A 21,645-nucleotide genomic window follows, 5' to 3' on the forward strand; every position below is an offset into this window, starting at 1 on the left:
TAACCTAAATACCATACGTACACGGTAACTCCGCTGGGGTGTCCGGGAGTGTACTCATCGAGGACAAGTGTGTTGTCTATATGCAGCACAAACGGTCTCCACATGCAGTACAGACAATCTCAACGTGCACAATTCATAATCAAAATAACTAATACAAGCATAGACGGTCTCAACATACATATCTCATATCATTTCTTAACCTCAAATACACCCACATATCAATGCATAACATATCAATATCAATAAAGTATGACTTTCAGTTAATCATGTCAACCTACATTCACATAGCACCAAATAAAGTCCAACATAACATCAATATTCATATAATCTTCATTTAGCATGGAATTCCTCTTCATATATCAATTAGTCAATTAATTCAAGCAAATAAGACATACAAGTCACATAAATCACATAACTGATAAGTCACCTGGTATCCACATAGGTGCTCATCACCTCACATATGTGTACCCCCTTACCCTCAATTCATTTTATGCTGCTCAATTAGGAAAATATTTCCCATTAGAAGTCAAGGTCTTTACTTACCTTGATCCGAGCAAAACTTTAATATTTCAAAAGTCTACCACGTTTGAATTCAATATACAAGTCTAATCTATCAAAACACACTATGGTATTAAACGAGTTCAATGATACCCATATTACAATACAAAAAGAATCGGGCAAAATGTCAAACTCGAGCCTTGGGGTCAAAATTGGAGATTTATTTCAAAACATGGTTACCCATTCTTAGGGAATACATTTCTAAAATTTCAACCTAAAATGATTTTGAATCGACCTTAAACCCAAAATCATCCTCTTAAGTTTAGGGCAAAAATCCCATATTTTATTTGTAATTTCATGTTCAAGTAATAAATTCAAGGTTAGATTTATCAAATAATCATAGATTCGAGTAAGAATTACTTGCCTTGAACTTGTAGGTGGAAATCGTATTCAAAATATCTCAAATTTGAGCTCCCCAAGTCCAAAAATGGTGTAACATAATTAAAATCCCTGCAATTCGATATTTTAAACAGTTCCCAAATTTTCCTTATCGCTATCGCATAGAGTAACTGATGCCCAATTTTTTCCTCTTCCCAATCACGAGAACAAATCTCGCATTGACTTGTCAACCCCCAATTTCTTCTTCGCTATCGGGAAGAACAACCTCTGCATCAAAAAAATCAACAATTATCGAAACACTTCAAAAGTCTGCAACATATAAAATGAACTTGGAATTGGACAAAACTAGTTTCTATAAGTCATAAATAACGATACGCACCTAACCATATGATTGAATTATCCTTTTGAATACCAATGTACTAAATGAGGGGTCAGTTTTTATTTACAACTCGGAATGCAATTTATGAGAAAGTATTCCAAACACGCATGAACAACCTCAGAACCTAATCAAAATTTGATTACAAAATCATCATAAAAACCTGTTAGAACCTATAAATCATGAATCAAAACCCATTTTCTAAAAATGTTGACTTGAGTCAACTTATAGCTTTTCAAATTCCTAGCTTTTGTTTTCTTCTCGGGAACACACTCGAGTCTCTTGGGACCCCTGGCACACATCCCAGGAATTCGTAAAACACATAATACACCTACGAAGCATCTCCTTTAGTGAAAAATAGTTCTAGTATTCAAAACGACCGTTTGAGTAGTTACAGGCTCTATGTGAATGTGTCAACTATGGACAAACCTTAAATATTTGAAAACTGAAATTTCAATAATGAAAAAAGCAACTAGAAATCATGTTCTCATGACACAAAATTATCTAGGTCGTGATGGTACCCAATTATCCTCTGTGGGGCAAACCAAAACACAATAATTGAAGTAAATACATTCCCAACGAAATAGTATTAATGATTAACAAGGTAAAATAACATAGATGATAGAAATATCTGATACAGTGGGGAAGCAAACCATAAAAACCCTCAGGAATGGGCAGTACTCGTCATGAGCTACTAGGAATAAAATAAAGTACATCAATTGTCTTAAAAATACAAAGTCGATTTGAAATGAATACAATAAGAAGGATAGAAATACTCCATAGCCACTGTAAGACAAAAAAAATGTCACGACCCAATCTACAATAGCCGTGATGGAACTTACGCCTACCAGGTAGGTGAACCAACAACAATCGATTAAGCCGATTCAACAAGTTAATTATGCGGAAAGATAAAGTAAAGCCATTTCAAGTCAGAAAGTAAGTCTCATAGTCATAAAAGATTCGGAAAAAGAAATACACCATTATAACTTGGCGTCACAAGTACAAAAGCCATTAGAGTATGGAATATAAGTCTAGTAAAACATCCTGAATACAACTGTCCGGAAATAATAATGACAAAATAACATAAGGGAATTGAGTCCGGTGACTAGGATTAGCTAAACAACTCACCTCGAATACTACAAATAATAGCCTCAATGGTCGATGGCTCCACTGGTGCTCGGAAAGACTCTACACACAAAAGGTGCAGCAAGTGTAGAGTGAGTATGAGAAATTAATGTGTACTTAGAAGCATCGTTGACCGACCCTATACTGAAGCGGTGGCCACCGTTGGTCTTCTGTATACTCACTCCCGAACTTTAATCAAAAGGGTATACATGTAATCCGACAAGTAAAGGATAAGTAAGTTTCCACAGTTCAACTAGACATTCGGATAAACAGTTAAGGCAAATAATCACGAACTATTCCAGCCTTTCAAATTAGGCAAATAAGCAGAGAGTCAGTGAAAATGATATGATATATAATGCAATGCAATGGCTTAATGAAACCGGTGTGCACACACTCCTTTTATAGGAATGCGTGACTCATGGGGGACTTGCGAGGTCCATACACCCATCCAGAATTATTTTCCATTGGGTCCCTAGCCAATTCGGGCATCACCATATGTATCTAAAGTGTAATATGCATGAGATACCATATGAAAGCATGAATGTAGCATGCACACAATTTGCAATTACGCTGTATAAGAGAGGCTCAAAGTAGCCCCTTTTCATCATTAAACGAGAGTTACCGGAATGATGTGAACACATAAGTAATGAAATCAAATGAGCCATTTTTGCAAATAAGCAATCAAATCACAAAAGTCAACTATCAGCTAATGCCCACATGTTTTGCTATTGTTGGATTATAACTAAAAGAATCACACACGTTAACGAATACCCAAAATATGGCACCGGTACCAGTACGAGTGTTCGTTACTTCACATGTATTCGACCCCCTTTTAACCCATTCTTTTAGTATTAATCAATTGCCAATCATACAGCTCAAATAGAGTCAAGAAAGGTCTCACCTTGCCGCAAATCCGGAGTGCAAAGCTCACAGCACATCCTTGACTTTTCTCAAAGCTTATGAATGATCTCAATATGTTTAAATATGTAATCTACATAAGCATACGAGTCCATAGACACCCATATCGATATACAAATTATCCAATCAAAAAATTCAATCCAAAGTCAACCCCAGATCCTCGAGGTCAAAATCGAAATTTCATTGGAAAATCGATTTACCCATAACTTAAATAGCTCACAGCACATCCTTGACTTTTCTCTGTTGATTATTTTCATTTGTGGTATCATCCTATTTATACCAAGAAATTCAAGAAAGCCTAGTGGCAAAAAGATAATCAAAAGTCTAAATAGTTCATATTGGATTAATTACTCAAATTACAAATATCAAGTTTATCTTCGAAATGCCGAACAAGCATGTTTTACAGAAATTATTTTTTTATTTAAGAAATAGTTATATGAAAAATAAAACCACCTTATATGAGATTATTGTAGCCTAATTAGTTAGCTACCTGAACTTTATCGTGTTAGCGGGATTCGATTACCTGCCTTGTAATACCCTTCCTTATTTTTCCTTCTGCTGAGTATATATATTTTTTTTCTTAAAAACACCTATGCATTAAATGTTACATGCTTTTAATCTTGACTAATTCGGGGTCTACAATGAATAGAACTTATGGTTCAGTAGGAATCCATCCTATAATGTGAAAGAAAGATAAGATGAAATAAAGTTCTTTTTAAGATCTTTTAGCTATGCAACTTTTGTGAAACAAATAAATCAAATTGGTGTTTTTTTTTTTTTTTTTTTGAGCCAGCTATGTTTGACAAATGAGTTTTTTTTTCTTTGTAAGTAATTTTTATCTCTCACTATATAAAGAGCTATTCCCACAACACTGCAAATAACACAAACAAGTTAAGTTCCAAAATATGGGAACACCAACAAATATGGGGCAATGGCCCCTTCTTGTTTATGTGTCTTCATTTTGTTTAATTGTAACTACTGCAACTGTTAGTCATAAGCCTTACGTTTATCCTTATGGACCCATAACATACGACAAACCACCACAGCCTCGATCACCACCATCTTCTCCTCCACCATCACATTACTATAAGTCTCGACCACCTCTATCAAAATCTTCTCATCCACGTCATAACAGTAAATCACGACCACCCCCTTTACCATCTCCACCACCACTTTCTCCATCACCACCTCCACCAAAGTCTTCTCATCCAACTCGTAACGTTAAATCACCACCACCTCCACCAATTTCTTCTCGTCCACCTCGGAACGTTAAATCACCACCACCTCCACCAAAGTCTTCTCATCCACCTCGTAACTTTAAATCACCACCACCTCCACCAAAGTCTTCTCGTCCACCTCAGAACGTATAAGTCACCACCACCTCCTTCACCATCCCCACCACCACCACCAAAGTCTTCTCGTCCACCTCGTAACATTAAATCACCACCACCCCCTTCACTATCTCTAGCACCCCCTCCATCTACTCAACCACCTCGTAACAATAAATCACCACCACCTCCATCTTCTCAACCACCGAACAACAATAAATCGCCATCACCTCCATCTTCTCAACCACCTAAAAACAATAAATCACCACCACCACCTCCATCTACCCTACCACCTAGTCACAATAGATCGCCACCACCCGCTTCGCCATCTCCACCACCACCTCCATCCGCCCAACCACCTCGTAACAATAGACCACCAACACCCCTATCGTCATCTCCACCACCATTTTCATCTGTCCAACCACCTCGTAACAATAGACCACCACCACCCCCTTCGCCACCTCCACCACCACCTCAATCCACCCAGCCACCTCGTAATAATAGACCACCACCACCCCCTTCCCAATCTCCATCACCACCTCCATCCGCCCAGCCACCTCGTAACAATAGACCACCACCACCCCCTTCGCCATCTCCACCACCACTTTCATCCACCCAGCCACCTCAAAACAATAGACCACCACCACCTCTGTCGCTATCCCCACCACCACCTCCATCCTCCCAGCCACCTCGCAACAACAAACTACCATCACCTCCTTCGCCATCTACACCACCAACTTCATCCGCCCAGCCACCTCGTAACAATAGACCACCACCACCCCCTTCGCCATCTCCTACACAACCTCCATCTGCCCAGCCACCTCGGAGCAAAAGACCACCACCACCCCCTTCGCTATCTCCACCACCCCCCCATCCGTCCAACCACCTCGTAATAATAGACCACCACCATCGCCTTCGACATCTCAAACACCACCTCCATCCGCCCAGCCACCTCCTAACAAAAGACCACCACCACCCCCTCCATCCGCCCAACCACCTCGTAATAATAGACCACTACCACCCTTTTCGACATCTCCAACACCACCTCGTTCCGTCCAACCACCTCGTAATAATAGACCACCACCACCCCCTTCTCCATCTCCACCACCACCTCCATCCGCACAACCACCTCGTAACAATAGACCACCACCATCCCCTTCGACATCTCCACCACAATCTCCATCCGTCCAACCACCTCATAATAATAGACCACTACCACCTCATTCACCATCTCCTCTATCAGCCCAATCACCTCGTAATAATATACCACCACCACCCTCTTCGTCGTCTCCACCATCACCTCTATCCGCCCAACCACCTCGTAATAATAGACCTCCACCAACCCATTCTACATCTCCACCACCACCTCCATCCTCCCAGGCACCTCATAATAATAGACCACTACCACCCCCTTTGACATCTCAACCACCACCTTCATCTGCCCAACCACCTCGTAACAATAGACCACCACCACCTGCTTCGCCATCTCGACCACTAATATCTCCTTCAACATCTCCACCACCATCTCCATCCGCCCAATCACCTCGTAACAACAGACCACCACCACCCCCTAAGACATCTCCACAACCACCTCTATCCGCCCAACCACCTCGTAACACTAGACCACCACCACCTCCTTCGACATCTCCACCACCACCTCTATCCGCCCAACCACCTCGTAACAATAGACCACCACCACCCCCTTCGCTACCTCCACCACCACCTCCATCCGCACAACCACCTCGCAACAATAAACCACCACTACGACCACCCCCTTCGACATCTCCACCACCACCTCCATCAGCCCATCCACCTCGTAACAATAGTCCACCACCACCCCCTTCGACAACTCCACCACAACCTCTATCCGCCCAACCACCTCATAATAGTAGACTACCACCACCCCCATCGACATCTTCACCACCACCTCCATCTGCCCAACCACCTCGTAATAATAGACCACCACCACCCGCTTCGACATCTCCACCACTACCTCTATCTGCCCTGCCTCCTCGCAGCAATAGACCACCACCACCCCCTTCGTCAACTCCACCACTACGTTCATCCGCCGAACCACCTCGTGGCAATAGACCACCACCACCCATATTGACATCTTCACCACCACCTCCATTTGCCCAACCTCCTCGTAGCAATAGACCACCACCTCCATCCGCCCAACCACCTCGCAATAATAGACTGCCACCACCACCTCCATCCGTGCAACCACCTCGTAACAACAGACCACCACCACCCTTTTCGACGCCTCCACCACCACCTTCATCCACTCAACCTCCTATTAATAATATACCACCACCAACCCCTTCGACATCTCCACTACCACCTTCATCTACCCAACCACCTCATAATAATAGACTACCCCCACCCTCTTCGACATCTCTACCACCACCTCCTTCGACATCTCTACCACCACCTCCATCCGCCCAACCACCTCGCAACAATAGACCACCACCTCCTTCGCCATCTCCACCACCACTTCCATCCACCCAACCACCTCGTAATAATAGACCACCACTACCTCCTTCCACATCTCCACCACCACCTCCATTCGCCCAACCACCTCTTACTAATAGACCACCACCATCCCCTTCGACATCTCCACCACCACCTCCATCCGCCCAAGCTCCTCGTAACAATAGACCACCGCCACTTCGTCCGACATCTCCACCACCACCTCCATCCGCCCAACCACCTCGTAACAATAGACCACCACCACTTCCTTCGACATCTCTACCACCACCTCCATCCTCTCAACCACCTCGTAACAATAGACCACCACCACCACCTCTACTCGCCCAACCACCACCCCTTTCAATATCTCCACCACCGCCTCCATCCGCCCAACCACCTCGTAACAATAGACCACCACCACCCCCTTTGATATCTCCACCACTAGCTCCTTCTGCCCAACCACCTCGTAATAATCGACCACCACCACCCCCTTCGGCATCACCACCACCACCTCTATCTGCCCAGCCTCCTCGTAGCAATAGACCACCACCACCCCCTTCGTCTACTCCACCACCACCTCTATCCGCCCAACCATCGCGTGGCAATAGACCACCACCACCCAGTTCGACATCTCCACCACCACTCAGTTCGACATCTCCACCACCACCTCCATTTGCCCAGCCTCCTCGTAGCACTAGACCACCACCTTCATCTGCCCAACCACCTCGTGTCAATAGACTACCACCCCCTTCTCCATCTCCACCACCGCCTCTATCTGCCCAACCATATCGTAATAATAGACCACCACCACCTCCATCCGCCCAACCACCTCGTAACAATAGACCTCCACAACCCTCATCGACATCTCTACCACCACCTCCATATGTTGAACCACCTCGTAACAATCGACCACCACCACCTTCTTCGACGCCTCCAACACCATCTTCATCCGCCCAACCTCCTCGTAACAATAGACCACCGCCACCCCTTTCGATATCTCCACCACCACCTCCATCCGCCCAACCACCTCGTAATAATAGACCACCACCTGCATACGTCCAACCACCTCGTAACAATAGACCACTACCACCCCCTTCGACATCTCCGCCACCACCTCCATCTGCCCAACCACCTCGTAACAATAGACCCCCACCACTCCCTTCGATATCTCCACCACCACCACCACCTCCATCTGCCCAACCATCTCGTAACAATAGACCCCCACCACTCCCTTCGATATCTCCACCACCACCTCCATCCACCCAACCACCTCGCAATAATAGACCACCACCACCCCCTTCGACATCTCCACCACCACCTCCATCCGCCCAACCTCCTCGTAAGAATAGACCACCGCCACCCCCTTCGAAATCTCTGCCACCACCTTCATCCGCCCAACCACCTCGTAATAATAGACCACCACCACCCCCTTCGACATCTCCCCGACCAACTCCATTCTCCCAACCACCCCGTAACAATAGACCACCACCACCACCTTCATATGTTCAACCACCTCGTAACAATAGACCACCACCACCTTTTTCGACGCCTCCAACACCACCTTCATTCGCCCAACCTCCTCGTAACAACAGACCACCGCCACCCCTTTCGATATCTCCACCACCACCTCCATCCGCCCAACCACCTCGTAATAATAGACCACCACCTGCATCCGTCCAACCACCTCGTATCAATAGACCACCACCACCCCCTTCGACATATCTGCCACCACCTCCATCTGCCCAACCACCTCGTAACAATAGACCCCCACCACCCCTTTCGATATCTCCACCACCACCTCCATCCACCCAACCACCTCGCAATAATAGACCACCACCACCCCCTTCGACATCTCCACCACCACCTCCTCGTAAGAATAGACCACCGCCACCCCCTTCGATATCTCTGCCACCACCTTCATCCGCCCAACCACCTCGTAATAATAGACCATCACCACCCTCTTCGACATCTCCCCTACCAACTCCATCCTCCCAACCACCCCGTAACAATAGATCGCCACCACCACCTCCATCCGACCAACCACCTCGTAATAATAGACCACTACCACCCCTTTCGACATCTCCACCACCACCTCCATCCTCCCAAACACCTCGTAACAATAGACCACCACCACCCCCTTCGACATCTCCACCATTACCTCCATCTATCCAACCACCTCGTAACATTAGACCACCACCACCCCCTTCGCCATCTCCACCACCACCTTCATCTACCCAACCACCTCGTAATAAAAGACCACCACCACCCCCTTCACTATCTCCACCACCTCCGCATCATAATACGTCTCCTCCACCCCCGCTAAGGCCCCCACCTCCATCATACCGCTACAAGTCTCTACCTCCACCACCTCCGGTAAAGTCCCCACCTCCTCCATCTAGATTTTATCTTCCTCCATTGCCACATATATCACCAATTCCACGTCTAATGCCATTCATTCCACGTCTACCACCATTAATTCCACGTATACACCATTAATTCCACGTCTAAAGTAGCTATTTCATCCATCAGCATTGAAATCTCATGGGTATTATTACAGATTAGCTCCTCTTCCATTGCACTAACAAACCAAGTTTTATAATAATTGCAAGATGTTGCATCTTAGTCCATTGGAATTGCACGATCAATTTGAGGTTCTCCTTTGAGAGATTTTCTTATTGAGATTGTACTGGTTTTTCCTTTCATTAATAAATTGGTGCATTCCAAGTAATAAGTATCTGAAGAAAATCATTACTACTATTGATAGTTGTGATATTCATGTGTATCTACATTTTTATGCTAAATAAAGAAGTGAACTTCTATGAAATATTCAGTGTTATTTATTTCTAAAGATAGTGTTCTATCAATTGTATTAATCTAACACTATTTGACTAGATATTGAATTAGGATTGTTAATCGGATTTGTATATTTATTAGTAGTACAAGAATAAGTTGTTAAAGCTTTAGTTAAAAAGATAGTTTGAAAGAGAAACATACACGATTTTTATTTAAAATGTCTTCAAAAATTTCTACCACTTAACTGAATAATGGTTAATCTAACTCATCTTGTTAGCTTCCAGATGATCTATGCGAATATGGCAAATATTAGAATTAACTCCATGGTATACTTTTTCCTTCGTTATTTGTCTCTTCACCGTGTTGAGCAATAGTGCATTCTAGTGGATTCTTTAATTCTAGTCTTAAAAGGGAATTCTTGTCATCATGTTCACACATTGACATAACAATAATTATGTAAGAGGTGAATCAATTACGTGGAAGGTAGGGATAAATATATGATCAGTTGAATCGTTCAATACTAGTGAGTGAAGTATGCATATTAGTAGTATCCCAAGCTAAGGCAGATCTAGGTAAGGGGAGTGGATCTTCGAATCACATTTTGAAAATTATTTATAACAGTTACTTCAAACGTTCAACTAGTAGCTGCTATTCCCCACCAACACACATATTGAATAACTCTATCTTTTAAAGTTTAGGCGGATTAAAGAAATCACCTAATATTCTTTTTTGTCTCGAGCATCAGTTCAACTTGAGACAAAGCCAAGATTTGAAAATATTTATATATTTTTAATGAATTTCATAATAAAAATACATGGTCTAATCGCTTGATATGAGTAAATATTTTTTCCCCTCACCTTTTTTCCTTTCATCTTTTTTTTTTTGTTTTTGTTTTGTGTTGTTTTGTTTTGTTTATTTACGCGAGTGACAAAGAAAGAAAACTACTGATTCGTTTTGGTTTAGCTAATATTACTTTTAGTGCCTTGTTGGCTTAAATTGTTATTTATTAAATGAATTCCATTAGTACGTAGATTGATTTCCTTGACAACTTCTCGTACATTCAACAATAACATGTAGAACTGCTTAGTATACTCTTCATTACTCAAAATACGCATGCCTCACTGTCATCCTCGCAAGCTGTATATAGTCAAACCTTTCTATAATTGTCATTCGTTATAACATCATTTCACTATAATAGTCTGATTTCCTCCGGAATCTATTTTTCATGTTTTGTTTTACTTCTCTTTAAAAACATTCTACCTATAACAGCAGTGACGTTCATTATAACGGTACATTCTTTGTAAAATTACCTCTCTATAATAGTCATACTAAAATATTGTATAATAATATTTTGTCAATAATATATATTATACAAAAAGTAAAATAGTAAAATATTTATGGTAATCATCATTAATGTCATGCATATAGTAAATTTCAAGTATGCATATCTAAAAGGAAACAAATATATTTCCCATAGTAATCTGATTTAGTCTTGAAAATAATAAAAATCATCTTTTTTCTATCTACCGATTTTGTTAAATTTGATACTTATTTCCTTGATTTTGGTAACTGAAATTAGTATATTTTAAGTTTGAATTTTTACAAGACCAAATCAGATTTTAATTAATGAAATATGAAAATCAATTGAGATTTTAATTAACAATTGTTGTATATTATTTTCGTTTATAACATAAAAATTATAGAAAAATAATTATTTGCATATTTTTATTTATAACAGCTAAATGAGATCTAACCATCAAATGCTAGTATATATACATAAGGATACCTCACTATAGCAGCTAGGGGTGTTCACGAAAAATCGATAAATCAAACCAAACCGAAAATCGAATCAAACCGAATAAAAAAAACTAACACTATTTTGTTTGATTTGATTTGATTTTTCATTTTATAAACCGACAATTTGATTTGATTTTGATTTTAAGTAAAAAATAACCGGACCAAACCGACAATATAAATATCTATCTAAAAGTATATATATATATATATAGTTTTATAGAAAAAGTTTGAAATTATACAACATTAATCTTTTGCACTCTTGATTCATAATCTATGTTCTGCCTTTATAGTAATCTAATTTTTGTATTTACTTTATACTTTGATTTGTTATTTTTGTTTTGATAATTCTAAGAATCTATTTCTTGCTCAAAATAACTTGTTTTTGAGTCCTTTAATTAATCATCAAGATATCTTGGTATATCTGATATTACAACTAGATCTTTAATTTATTGCACATAAACAAACTAATTGTAAGAACTTTTTTTATGTTCCTTGAAAATAGCTAAATTCTTAGATGATGCATACAAAATTTTGGAGAAAGTACATATATAACTTGATTAGGTTCATAGTTCTTTCTTTTCTCAAATAAGAGTAATTGATTTGGTAATGTTATGCTAGAATTAGTCAATTTAATATGTGCTTGGACGTATATTGTCATATATTTAAATAAAAATCGATAAAAAACTGAAAAAAAATCAAAAAATCCGACAAAAATCAAAGCAATGAAAAATCAAGTTAATTTAAAAACCGGCTAAGTTCATTTGATCATCTTTTAGAGGATAACCGACTCAAACTAAACCATTAACACCCGTAGTAGCAACCATGATATTTTCGGACAAATGCTGTCATTATAGAGAAGTTTCTTTGTATTGCAACTAATTAATATAGTATGCATTTGCAAGTATTTTTCAACGAAAAGTACATTGACTTCTTGAAAGTTTAATTTTTTCCGAATGCCACACTATTTTTTTTAAAAGAAAAATCTTGATTTTTATTTTCTTAAAGTATTAACCATGAAAGCATATAATATAATTCATGGGAAGTTTGGAAACACCATAGATCCTCCAAAACGAGGGACGGGGTAAAAAAAAAAAAATATATATATATATATATATATATATATATATATATATATATATATATATATATATATATAGACACACTATATCTTTAGGAAGTCATTCTATTGATTAGCCTTTGGGAGCCATTTTATTGATTAGGTCTAGTGCTTTAATGAAAAAAGGAGACTTCTGAAAGATCTATTTTCTTGTTAGAGATTGGTCCAATTGCACGTAGTATAGATTTCAAAAAAGTCTTCTTGACGAACTCCAAATTAAACAACTTACAGTCAACTTGAAATAAATAATAAAAACAGAAAAAGGGTCAAAATGCTCCTTCCATTTATTAGACCCCAATTGCCTTTAGTGTTAATTTTTGGGTTAAAGATAACCCTCCTTCCACTTATTTGACGTAATTACCATTGATTTTTGGGTTAAAAATGCACCTCCATTTGATGAAATTATGACATGACACATCTGAGACTTTAAATAAACAAGTGGCGCTCATTTTTTGTTCCACATGAAAAATCATAAATAACCCGATCCATCCAGTCGATGAAAAAGCCACGACTTCATTGAAGAGAAAGTTAAAAACTGAATGACTAAATTGAGAGTAGCAATCAAAACATGAAAGTTAGCGAAAACTTGCAAATTGGAAGGAATGAATCGATACGAAGATTAAATATTTTTTTTTAATGGAATTTAGCTTTTGTTGTCGAGTGATGATAATGCGTGTCAATATTCAAGTGTTGGACTTCTGGTGAAAAATTATTCTATTTTTATGGACCTCCCACCGTTCACGACATCCCTTTCTTCTCGCAAGAACGGCTCCTCGGTGGAGGAGCAGAAGCGCTGATCCCCTTCGGTCAACTTGCTTGTGCTTGCTGTTACCTACCGTAGGACCTCCGTCCCCGAAGCGAAGAAAGAGGAGTAAGAACAAGAGGTTGTCCTCTCCTTACAGTCAAGTGGCTTTCAGCTCCTCTCTCGGCCCAGTAGTTCATAACTATAAGGGCTATTCGTAGCTATAGGACCATTTTTGGGTAGGTGTTTTAGACATGAATTTTAAATCATATTTTGAATATATTGACTTGGGTAGAGGTTGATTTGAAGTTGAAACTTGAAATTTTGTTTGGAAGCTCAATTTGAATTTAAAAATTATAATTTTTCTCATTATTATGAAAACCCAACAATATGTGAAAACTATCAAAATGATCCAACTCTTATACAATCTTATTACCAAATGAGCAAATCACAGTTCATCAACAAGATGTTGAAATAAGGCTTTGCATTAATAAATCAGAATTTCTACATTTTTTAATTAATAAATGCTTGCGATTACATGTTATTACAAACTTTCAAATACACACAATTTGACAAAGATCAATTGGTCTAATAAATCAACAGTAGTAGTAACTAGATATTCTTTAATATAATCCTCCCACATAGTACAAACAATCTCTTCACGTTGAGCATATATGAGTTTTTTTTTTTCTTTTTGCAAAATTTAAAATTATGGGGTTTTTTGTTTTTCAAAATATTATGGGCCAAATTTTAATTTTAAAAACAAATTGAAATCACAAACTTGGAATTGAAATTCTACCTTTATTGGTGAATTTGGGATTTGAAAAAAATAATCCAAATTGAAGTTTATTTTTGTTCAACTGTCATAAATAAACACAAAATTCAAAGCAAAACTTCAAATTTGAAGTCTAAATTGGATGACCGACATCAAACATTCATATTTATCTTTTTTCTCCTTTTTTTGGACATTTTCCACCTTTTTTTGCATTTTTTGGCCCCTAAGTATCTAGATATAATAAAAAGCTTCTCTTAGCAAGCTCTACTTTTTTCTCCTTCCCCCCTATTAAGTATTAAAGGATGATGTACTTGGTCCCCTCACATGTCCCAGCAAGATTCATATTTATCTTTTTTCTCCTTTTTTTGGACATTTTCCACCTTTTTTTGCATTTTTTGGTTCTTTTCTACCACTAATTAATGAATTAATTGAAGTCTCATATAATAAATACTGCACTCAACCCACGTAGCAGTAACCTTCCAATAAAGCCCAATTAATACTTTGAATCAGCCCACGTAACTTATTAAAACCCGCTTCTCCCCAAGTCAGCTTAGCAAGCTCATTTCTTTTCTCCTTCCCCCTATTAATTCCCGTATTAAAGAGATAGTCTATACATATTCCGTACTTAAGAAATAGTCTTTTCCCCTTCCACATGTCCCAGCAATTTAATTATAAATTGCTCCAGCCAACTTGAAGCCAGTAATCTTTGAGGAGTTCCAATTGAGCAGTGTTTCAACAGGACAAATGATGAAGAACAATGAACGACAATGCATGTGGTATCATCAGAAAGTTCATCTTTCTTCTGTTTAAAATGAATTTATCGTATCTTTGAGGAGTTCCAATTGAGCAGTGTTTCCATTTTATGTCACACATTTTTCTTGAAAGATACATTTTTTGAAAGATTTTTGCATATTCAGAAACACTTATTAATTTTTTTTTTCACCTTGATATTTTGTATTAGACCAAAAGTTCTTTCTTTTTAAATTTTATGTTGTCAAATAATATAATAACACATAAATTGGGACTAGGACAGAGGAAGTATATTTTTGGGATGATTTCTGTATCTTTTTTTTTTTTTTTTTTGGGTATATTGTTCCCGTTTTCGTTGCAGAACCGAGAAGTAGACTTTCAAAGTGCATGAAGAATCGGGATTCGCTTTACTTCTCAAACAATATCATCACTACATGGTAAGATTGATTACTAAAAAATATTTCATCACAAAGTTCTCATTTTGGGAAAATTTATGAAGTAACAGCTATACATTTATTGCAAGCAAAGCAAGTTGCTCATACTAATAAAAGGTACTCATTGTTTACGGAAGTATAAAATTGACTATTAATAATAATTTTCGAAACAATTAAAGAATTGTGCTCATTATGTATTGATTTACATATATTTCTATCCTCCATTTGCTCTGGATGATTCAACGGTGAAAAAGAATGAAGATTAATTCTGAAAAATCAATTTAATTTGTATTGGGAGTTAGGGGTAACAAACTTGCATGTTGATTAGGATGTGCTTGAACCATCTCTCTCTCTATATATATATGGTTTATTCAGATTTGAAGACTAATAATAAAAAAAATTATTTAGGTCTTTATGTCAGATGAAAGTTTTTATGTCTTTACGACTGCGCAAAGTGCGGACAGATCAACTAGTGCTCCTTTAATATCTTTTAACATCTCTATTTATGTCCTGAATCACGTGTAACAATGTGTGTGGATGGCTTGTTCAACCATTATTGATAAAATACATAGAAACCCCCCTAAACTATGGCGATATTTTCAAGAAGGCATAATACATAAACAAGCCTTTTAACTTGGCCTCAGCTGGCAAGTATGCCTTCCAACTTTGGGTGTGCACAAGTAGGCACCTCAACTTGTATCAAATTGAACATGTAAATGCTGACATGGCACTGACGTGTCACATAAATTTTGAAGGGCCACGTCAGCATTTGTGTTTACACGTTCAACTTTATACAAGTTGAGCTGCCTACTTATGCACACCCAAAGTTGGAGGGCATACTTGCCAGCTGAGGCCAAGTTTAAGGGCCTGTTTATTTATTATGCCTTTCAAGAAGATACTTTAACTTTGCAGGGGTTCTATTACCTCCCCCCCCCCCCCCCCCCCCCCCCCTCCCAAAATCAATTCGATGTGGAATTACAACCTTCCAAGCTCAATAATTTTTAAGAAAGGGTGCGTACAACACACACCAATCCTATTTTGACACCTCATTTCTACTTTTAGTTTTTTTTCTTCATTATTACGTTTTCTTTAATTCTTCACTTCTTTCCTCTTTTTTATTTATTTTTCCTTTTCTCTGTATCCACATCTCTGTTCTCTTCACAAGTTCAGGGAACTTCAATGCCCCTTTGTTGCTCCCAAACTGTCACACTCCAATCCGGATAGGGCATGATGGGCACCCGACCCTTACTTAGAGCCGAGCGAACCCGCTGGTTCTCGTTATACTCATAATCTCACTGGACTCTTAAATCATGAAATGAAATGCATAATCAAAGACATTCTTTTCGTCTTTCTCAAATCAAGTAAAATTCGTAATCATATGAAATCTGTAAAGTAATGCATAATGGTACATCAGCTTACATAACCTCTTACAAGACTGACATACTGTATACATGACTCTGTCTGCAAAAGTCTCTAACGTAAAATATGATATCAAAATCTAACGTAAAATATGATATCAAAATCTAAGTTGGGACAGGGCCCCAACATACCCATAACGCATATGACTCAACTCATAAGGAAATACTCCGACGCGGCATCACTCGGAACAGAATGGAGCTTACCAATCCAGCTGATAGTCTGGGGCATCCTATAGTCAAACTCCCGTATAACTTTCCTGATAAGCAATATGGGCAGGCGTGGCATGAAACCCCCCCCCCCCCCCCCCCCACCAAGGCAAAGGGACGTCAGTACGAATAATGTACCAAGTATGTAAGGCAGTAGTAATCATAAAGAATGAGATATAAGTCATAATGAAAGTACGAGAAACAACCTGTAATAAGAATAGCCCCGAAGGCAGAGAATAACAATGTAAGTAGCCCCGAAAGCAATGACTAGAAATGTAAATAACCTCGAAGGCAAGAGTCATGCATGCTTTCATGTAAAACTATTTATCAATGCATAAGTATCCATAGGCCTTTATCGCCATCATATCTATATAACGTACCCGGCCTTAGTGGGACTCGGTGTGTATAATGTACCCGACCTGTATCAGGACTCGGTGTGAATAGCCAACTGATCAGTGGTTGCACATCTACGTGCTGTACCCGGCCGAATATAGCGCGGCTCAGTGTCAGTAACATAATGAATACACCCCCCCCCCCCCACACACATATATATATAAATGAATGCATATGAGACTCAAAGAATCATTATGGAACCTTTTGATAAGATGTAAGGACATAAGGATTTCAAGTGTTGTTATTAAGCCGTAATGTTCAATAAGTAAAGCGGTCGGAATCATAGACATGATCAATATATAACAAGGTAGCAGCATTTGGGATCAAGTCATAATTCCCCTAATATGTCTAAGAGTGGAAGTCACTTTTGGGGTTTATATGTTTGTCGTTCTTTCGTATCGTAAAGAATCATGCCAAAAGAAGAAAAGGGAATAGCCTTAACATACCTCAAGTCACCAATATGAACCAACAATGAACTCTTCATAACGTTTACGCCAATCCTATAATAGAGGGATGCGTACATGAACTTAGATGACGCTAGTATATCACGTATATCAAACGATAATTCAATTCAAAAATGAAACGGACGGCACTGCCCCTATTCTTTAATCACTACAACTCAACCCGCGACCAATAACAACAACAATCTCCATGTATACCAGCTCAACAATATATCAAGAATTTTATCTTAACAAGTACAATCCAACAATAGCTTATAACAACTCCAAACAACTAAAATCACGGCTTTCGAACACAGTCCCGTGAGTTCTTACCGAATAGATATCGTAAATATTCATATGAGTTCGTAGACAGTGGAGCATACCTTGGTTGCCTTCCTTCGACCTCTCCGTCACTTTTCGTTACGATGAAGTAACCTTTGATTTACTAAAACCCGAAGATAAAGGACGTTAGAATAAAGAAATCGACGGAGAAATAATCGTGCATAGACCACGAGATAACCTTACCTATGAAGCTCTTGGGCAAGAGGAATGAAATCTAGGTCGTATTGGAAAAGAGTTGCTCCATTGAGTGAGCTGCTTTGGATCAGAATGTTATATCCATGGAGGAAGAGAAAAGTGCCTATCTATTCGTTTTATATAACGTGGGAAAGATTCAGAATTTTTACTCCTATATAGAAGAGATATACCGTTCAACTTAGTGGAAAAAAACATGTTCATCATTCACTTAGTGGACAGCCACGTGTAAGGACACTTAGTCACATAATTGTCTTACACAAATAAGGTAATGGGACAATGATCTTGTTCTCCCTTTCTCTTATTTTTATTTTATATAAATAAAAGCAGATATTTTAACTAAAGAAATATAATTTGTGTTAGTACAAGTGTACAATAACAACAACAACCATATACCCATTGTAGTCCCACAAGTGGGTAGTTATATAAAAGCAAAATTTTCTTGATGAAATTATTTAATTCAAATCAAATTTGAAACCAGAATTTGACATTATAACTTATGTATCCTAATTTTCTAGTTATTTAATTCTAAATAAATAATCTATACATAGTTAATGAACTTTTAAGATTGTAATTAGGGATATACATGGATATGAAAAAAATCTTTGGAGGAAGCGCTCCCGAATAGGCGCGATCAGTTCGGATATCGAGCACCAATCGAAAATCAAAGAACGTGAAAAATGAGGTAGGAGGTTCGATATTTTTTGAAAAGTAGACTTTAAAAACAAAACAAAAAAATTGACATAAATAAATAAGATTAGGACCTAAAAGTAATTAATTAAAAAGTTTTAAAAAATTTGAAAATTTTGTCCAAAACAATCAAATTTTTAAAAAGATTTTTAAAAATAGAAAATAAAAAAATTGACTTAAATAAATAAAATTAGGACATAAAAGTAATTAATGAATTTTTTTTTAAAAATTTGGGTAATTATTGTGAGGACTACAAAAGTCCTCACATTCCCTCTTATATATAATAGTAATAATATATTGTATACTAAAAAATAATCTTACGAAAATTGAATTAGATGAATAGAAAAAGTTTACATGCGTAAGATAAGATATGACAGTGGGACCCATATATTTTACTTTTCCAAAACCAGCAAAATCCTTGGCAAAGCTGAGCTACAACATGTGTCCAACTTTTGGTTGGCAAGTCTAGTTAAAAAGCAACCATGGACGACAAAACTCCTTTCATTCTCCTTATTATTATGTAAAAAATGGAAAGTGGGGCCACTTTAGCACTTACTATAATTGCAACACATAGCCACCAGATTGTATATAAAAGAGTCAGTTCTTCCCCTTGCATAAAAGTGCCACGTGGAGATTCATGGATTTGTCCACTAATAATCAATTAATCCCTTTTGTCTTTCACTATACTCCAAAATTCAATCAAATACATATGTAATTAATTTCTTGATCTCAATCTACTAAAATAATAATCATTTTCAACACACCTCGTATATTCATTATCATGATCATGTGATATAACCCTAGTCCATAGCCTCTTTTGTCACTCACAAAATGTTATTTTCAATCACCATCATCCTACCTTCAAGTCTCAAATAATTTCGGGACTTCATCCTTTTATACAACGAGCTCTTTATTTGCATACTTGAATGTGACCAAATCCTTCAGCTCAGGTAAATTTGCTCATGTTGGACGGTTCCCTCGTATACACCGAGTTCTTGATTTTCATGCTTGAATATGATCAAATTCTACGGCCTTGGTAAAATTGCTCATATTGGACGGTTCAATTTCCTAGTTCAAAAATACGAGATGTTATAGCTTGGACAGTATTTCATTCAAACAAATTTCAAATCTCGACGAAACTTATTTTCTTCGATTGGTTTAACTTCAAATCCTTACGATACATCTGTACCATCACTCTAACCACCTATAAGCTTGAGGGATAACCTCGCTTCCATCACTAATGTCATTTAACTCGCACGCTTTCCAATGCATGAAAACACGGGATGTAACACAAACGCACACACAAGTATACGTGGTCGTACAAGTAATGTAGGATTGTTAAGTCCAGATATCATACCCATAGGGACTTATGATTAACTATTTACTAAATTAAACAATATTAGTTATCTACACAAGAAGTAAAATATCAAGATATAATTATTAACTAACTAAAAATAAAATAAAACAAATAATGAACTTCAACCAAGAAAGAGCGTATTTTTATCGGAGAAGAGATAGATCTAGGGCTATGACCACTAACAATCCAAATGAGTCTTCAAATCGTTCTACTATGGGTTACTAGTTGATGGTGATGTTAACTTTATGAGTATCTTCCGAGTTGCTCACAAGCCTGTAGATGCTACTATAATGCCTATATTCCTATGGTCGCCAGAGGTAACAAGACACATATACTTCTCCGTATTCAACTAAGCAAGGCTAAAGGGTATATTCCTATCCTCATTACCGAAACGATTAATCGAACAAGCTATAGTTATTCATATTACGCATGCAAATTCCCTATCCCTAGTTCAATTCACACGCCACAGGTAGTGCTCACCTATTTCGTCAAATAATCCAACAATTAAGATCAAGAATAAATAAAGAACCCAAAGATGGAAAATCAATAGATATAAACGATAATCAAACGTCAACTTTCATGCTAGTATCAAAACCCTAGAACTAAAGAGTTTAGCTCCACATAGGCATGGAGGAAAAACAACAAATCATCCGAATAAAAATGTAAAAATAAGTATTACAGAGAAGAGAAGGTAAAACCCTGTAACTACGGCCTCCACGGCGGCTCCAAGCTCTCTCTAGGTCAAAAGTTCTGAACTAAAGGGTTTCAAGTTATCCAAAGTTATGTAAAAATCGCGTAGAATATATATTTATAGGGTAATCAAAGGCCTGGACTTTTAAAAAACTAATCCAAATCGGAGAAGGAAAAATAACTGAAAATAAGCCTGGCGCAACGCCCTGGGCATCACCCCAGGCAGCGCACCAAGGAAAATTTCCAGTGCTTAAATTTCTCGTCCCTGTCAGGTGCGTTTCCAACTTCAATTTCAATTGTTTCTTTTGCTTCTTTTTTTGGTTTTATAGTCAAATGGGGAAAAACTCTATGGAGTGTCCCCCTTCCTCTTTTCCTTCTCTCTTCTTCTGCATTTT

The 21,645-nt window shown here is 38.2% G+C and overlaps 2 protein-coding genes and 2 long non-coding RNA genes across 4 annotated transcripts; 1 reads left to right on the plus strand and 3 right to left on the minus strand.

Moving 5' to 3' along the window:
- Window positions 1-5,567: 5,567 nt before the first annotated feature.
- Window positions 5,568-7,612, minus strand: LOC132034575 (glycine-rich cell wall structural protein-like). The gene is made up of 5 exons (XM_059424969.1): window positions 7,511-7,612; window positions 7,022-7,409; window positions 6,542-6,919; window positions 6,077-6,484; window positions 5,568-5,839 (listed from the first exon to the last, which is right to left on the minus strand). Exons 1-5 carry the CDS (start codon window positions 7,610-7,612, stop codon window positions 5,568-5,570), a joined length of 1,548 nt encoding a protein of 515 aa, XP_059280952.1.
- Window positions 7,613-7,748: 136 nt separating this feature from the next.
- LOC132032364 (uncharacterized) lies at window positions 7,749-8,611 on the minus strand. Its single transcript, XR_009408427.1, has 3 exons — window positions 8,300-8,611; window positions 8,162-8,206; window positions 7,749-7,780 (listed from the first exon to the last, which is right to left on the minus strand). It is a non-coding gene; the product is annotated as an uncharacterized LOC132032364 (long non-coding RNA).
- Window positions 8,612-8,751: 140 nt separating this feature from the next.
- On the plus strand, window positions 8,752-17,249 carry LOC132034576 (leucine-rich repeat extensin-like protein 3; the record flags this gene model as incomplete). The annotated part of the gene is made up of 3 exons (XM_059424970.1): window positions 8,752-9,595; window positions 16,434-16,464; window positions 17,204-17,249. Coding segments are annotated over 3 exons (921 nt in total), but the record flags the coding sequence as incomplete, so codon positions are not given.
- Window positions 17,250-17,794: 545 nt separating this feature from the next.
- Window positions 17,795-18,616, minus strand: LOC132032590 (uncharacterized). Its single transcript, XR_009408547.1, has 3 exons — window positions 18,505-18,616; window positions 18,363-18,424; window positions 17,795-18,039 (listed from the first exon to the last, which is right to left on the minus strand). It is a non-coding gene; the product is annotated as an uncharacterized LOC132032590 (long non-coding RNA).
- Window positions 18,617-21,645: the final 3,029 nt, after the last annotated feature.

The sequence above is a fragment of the Lycium ferocissimum genome, chromosome 10 (assembly GCF_029784015.1).
Source record: "Lycium ferocissimum isolate CSIRO_LF1 chromosome 10, AGI_CSIRO_Lferr_CH_V1, whole genome shotgun sequence".
Lineage (NCBI taxonomy): Eukaryota > Viridiplantae > Streptophyta > Magnoliopsida > Solanales > Solanaceae > Lycium > Lycium ferocissimum.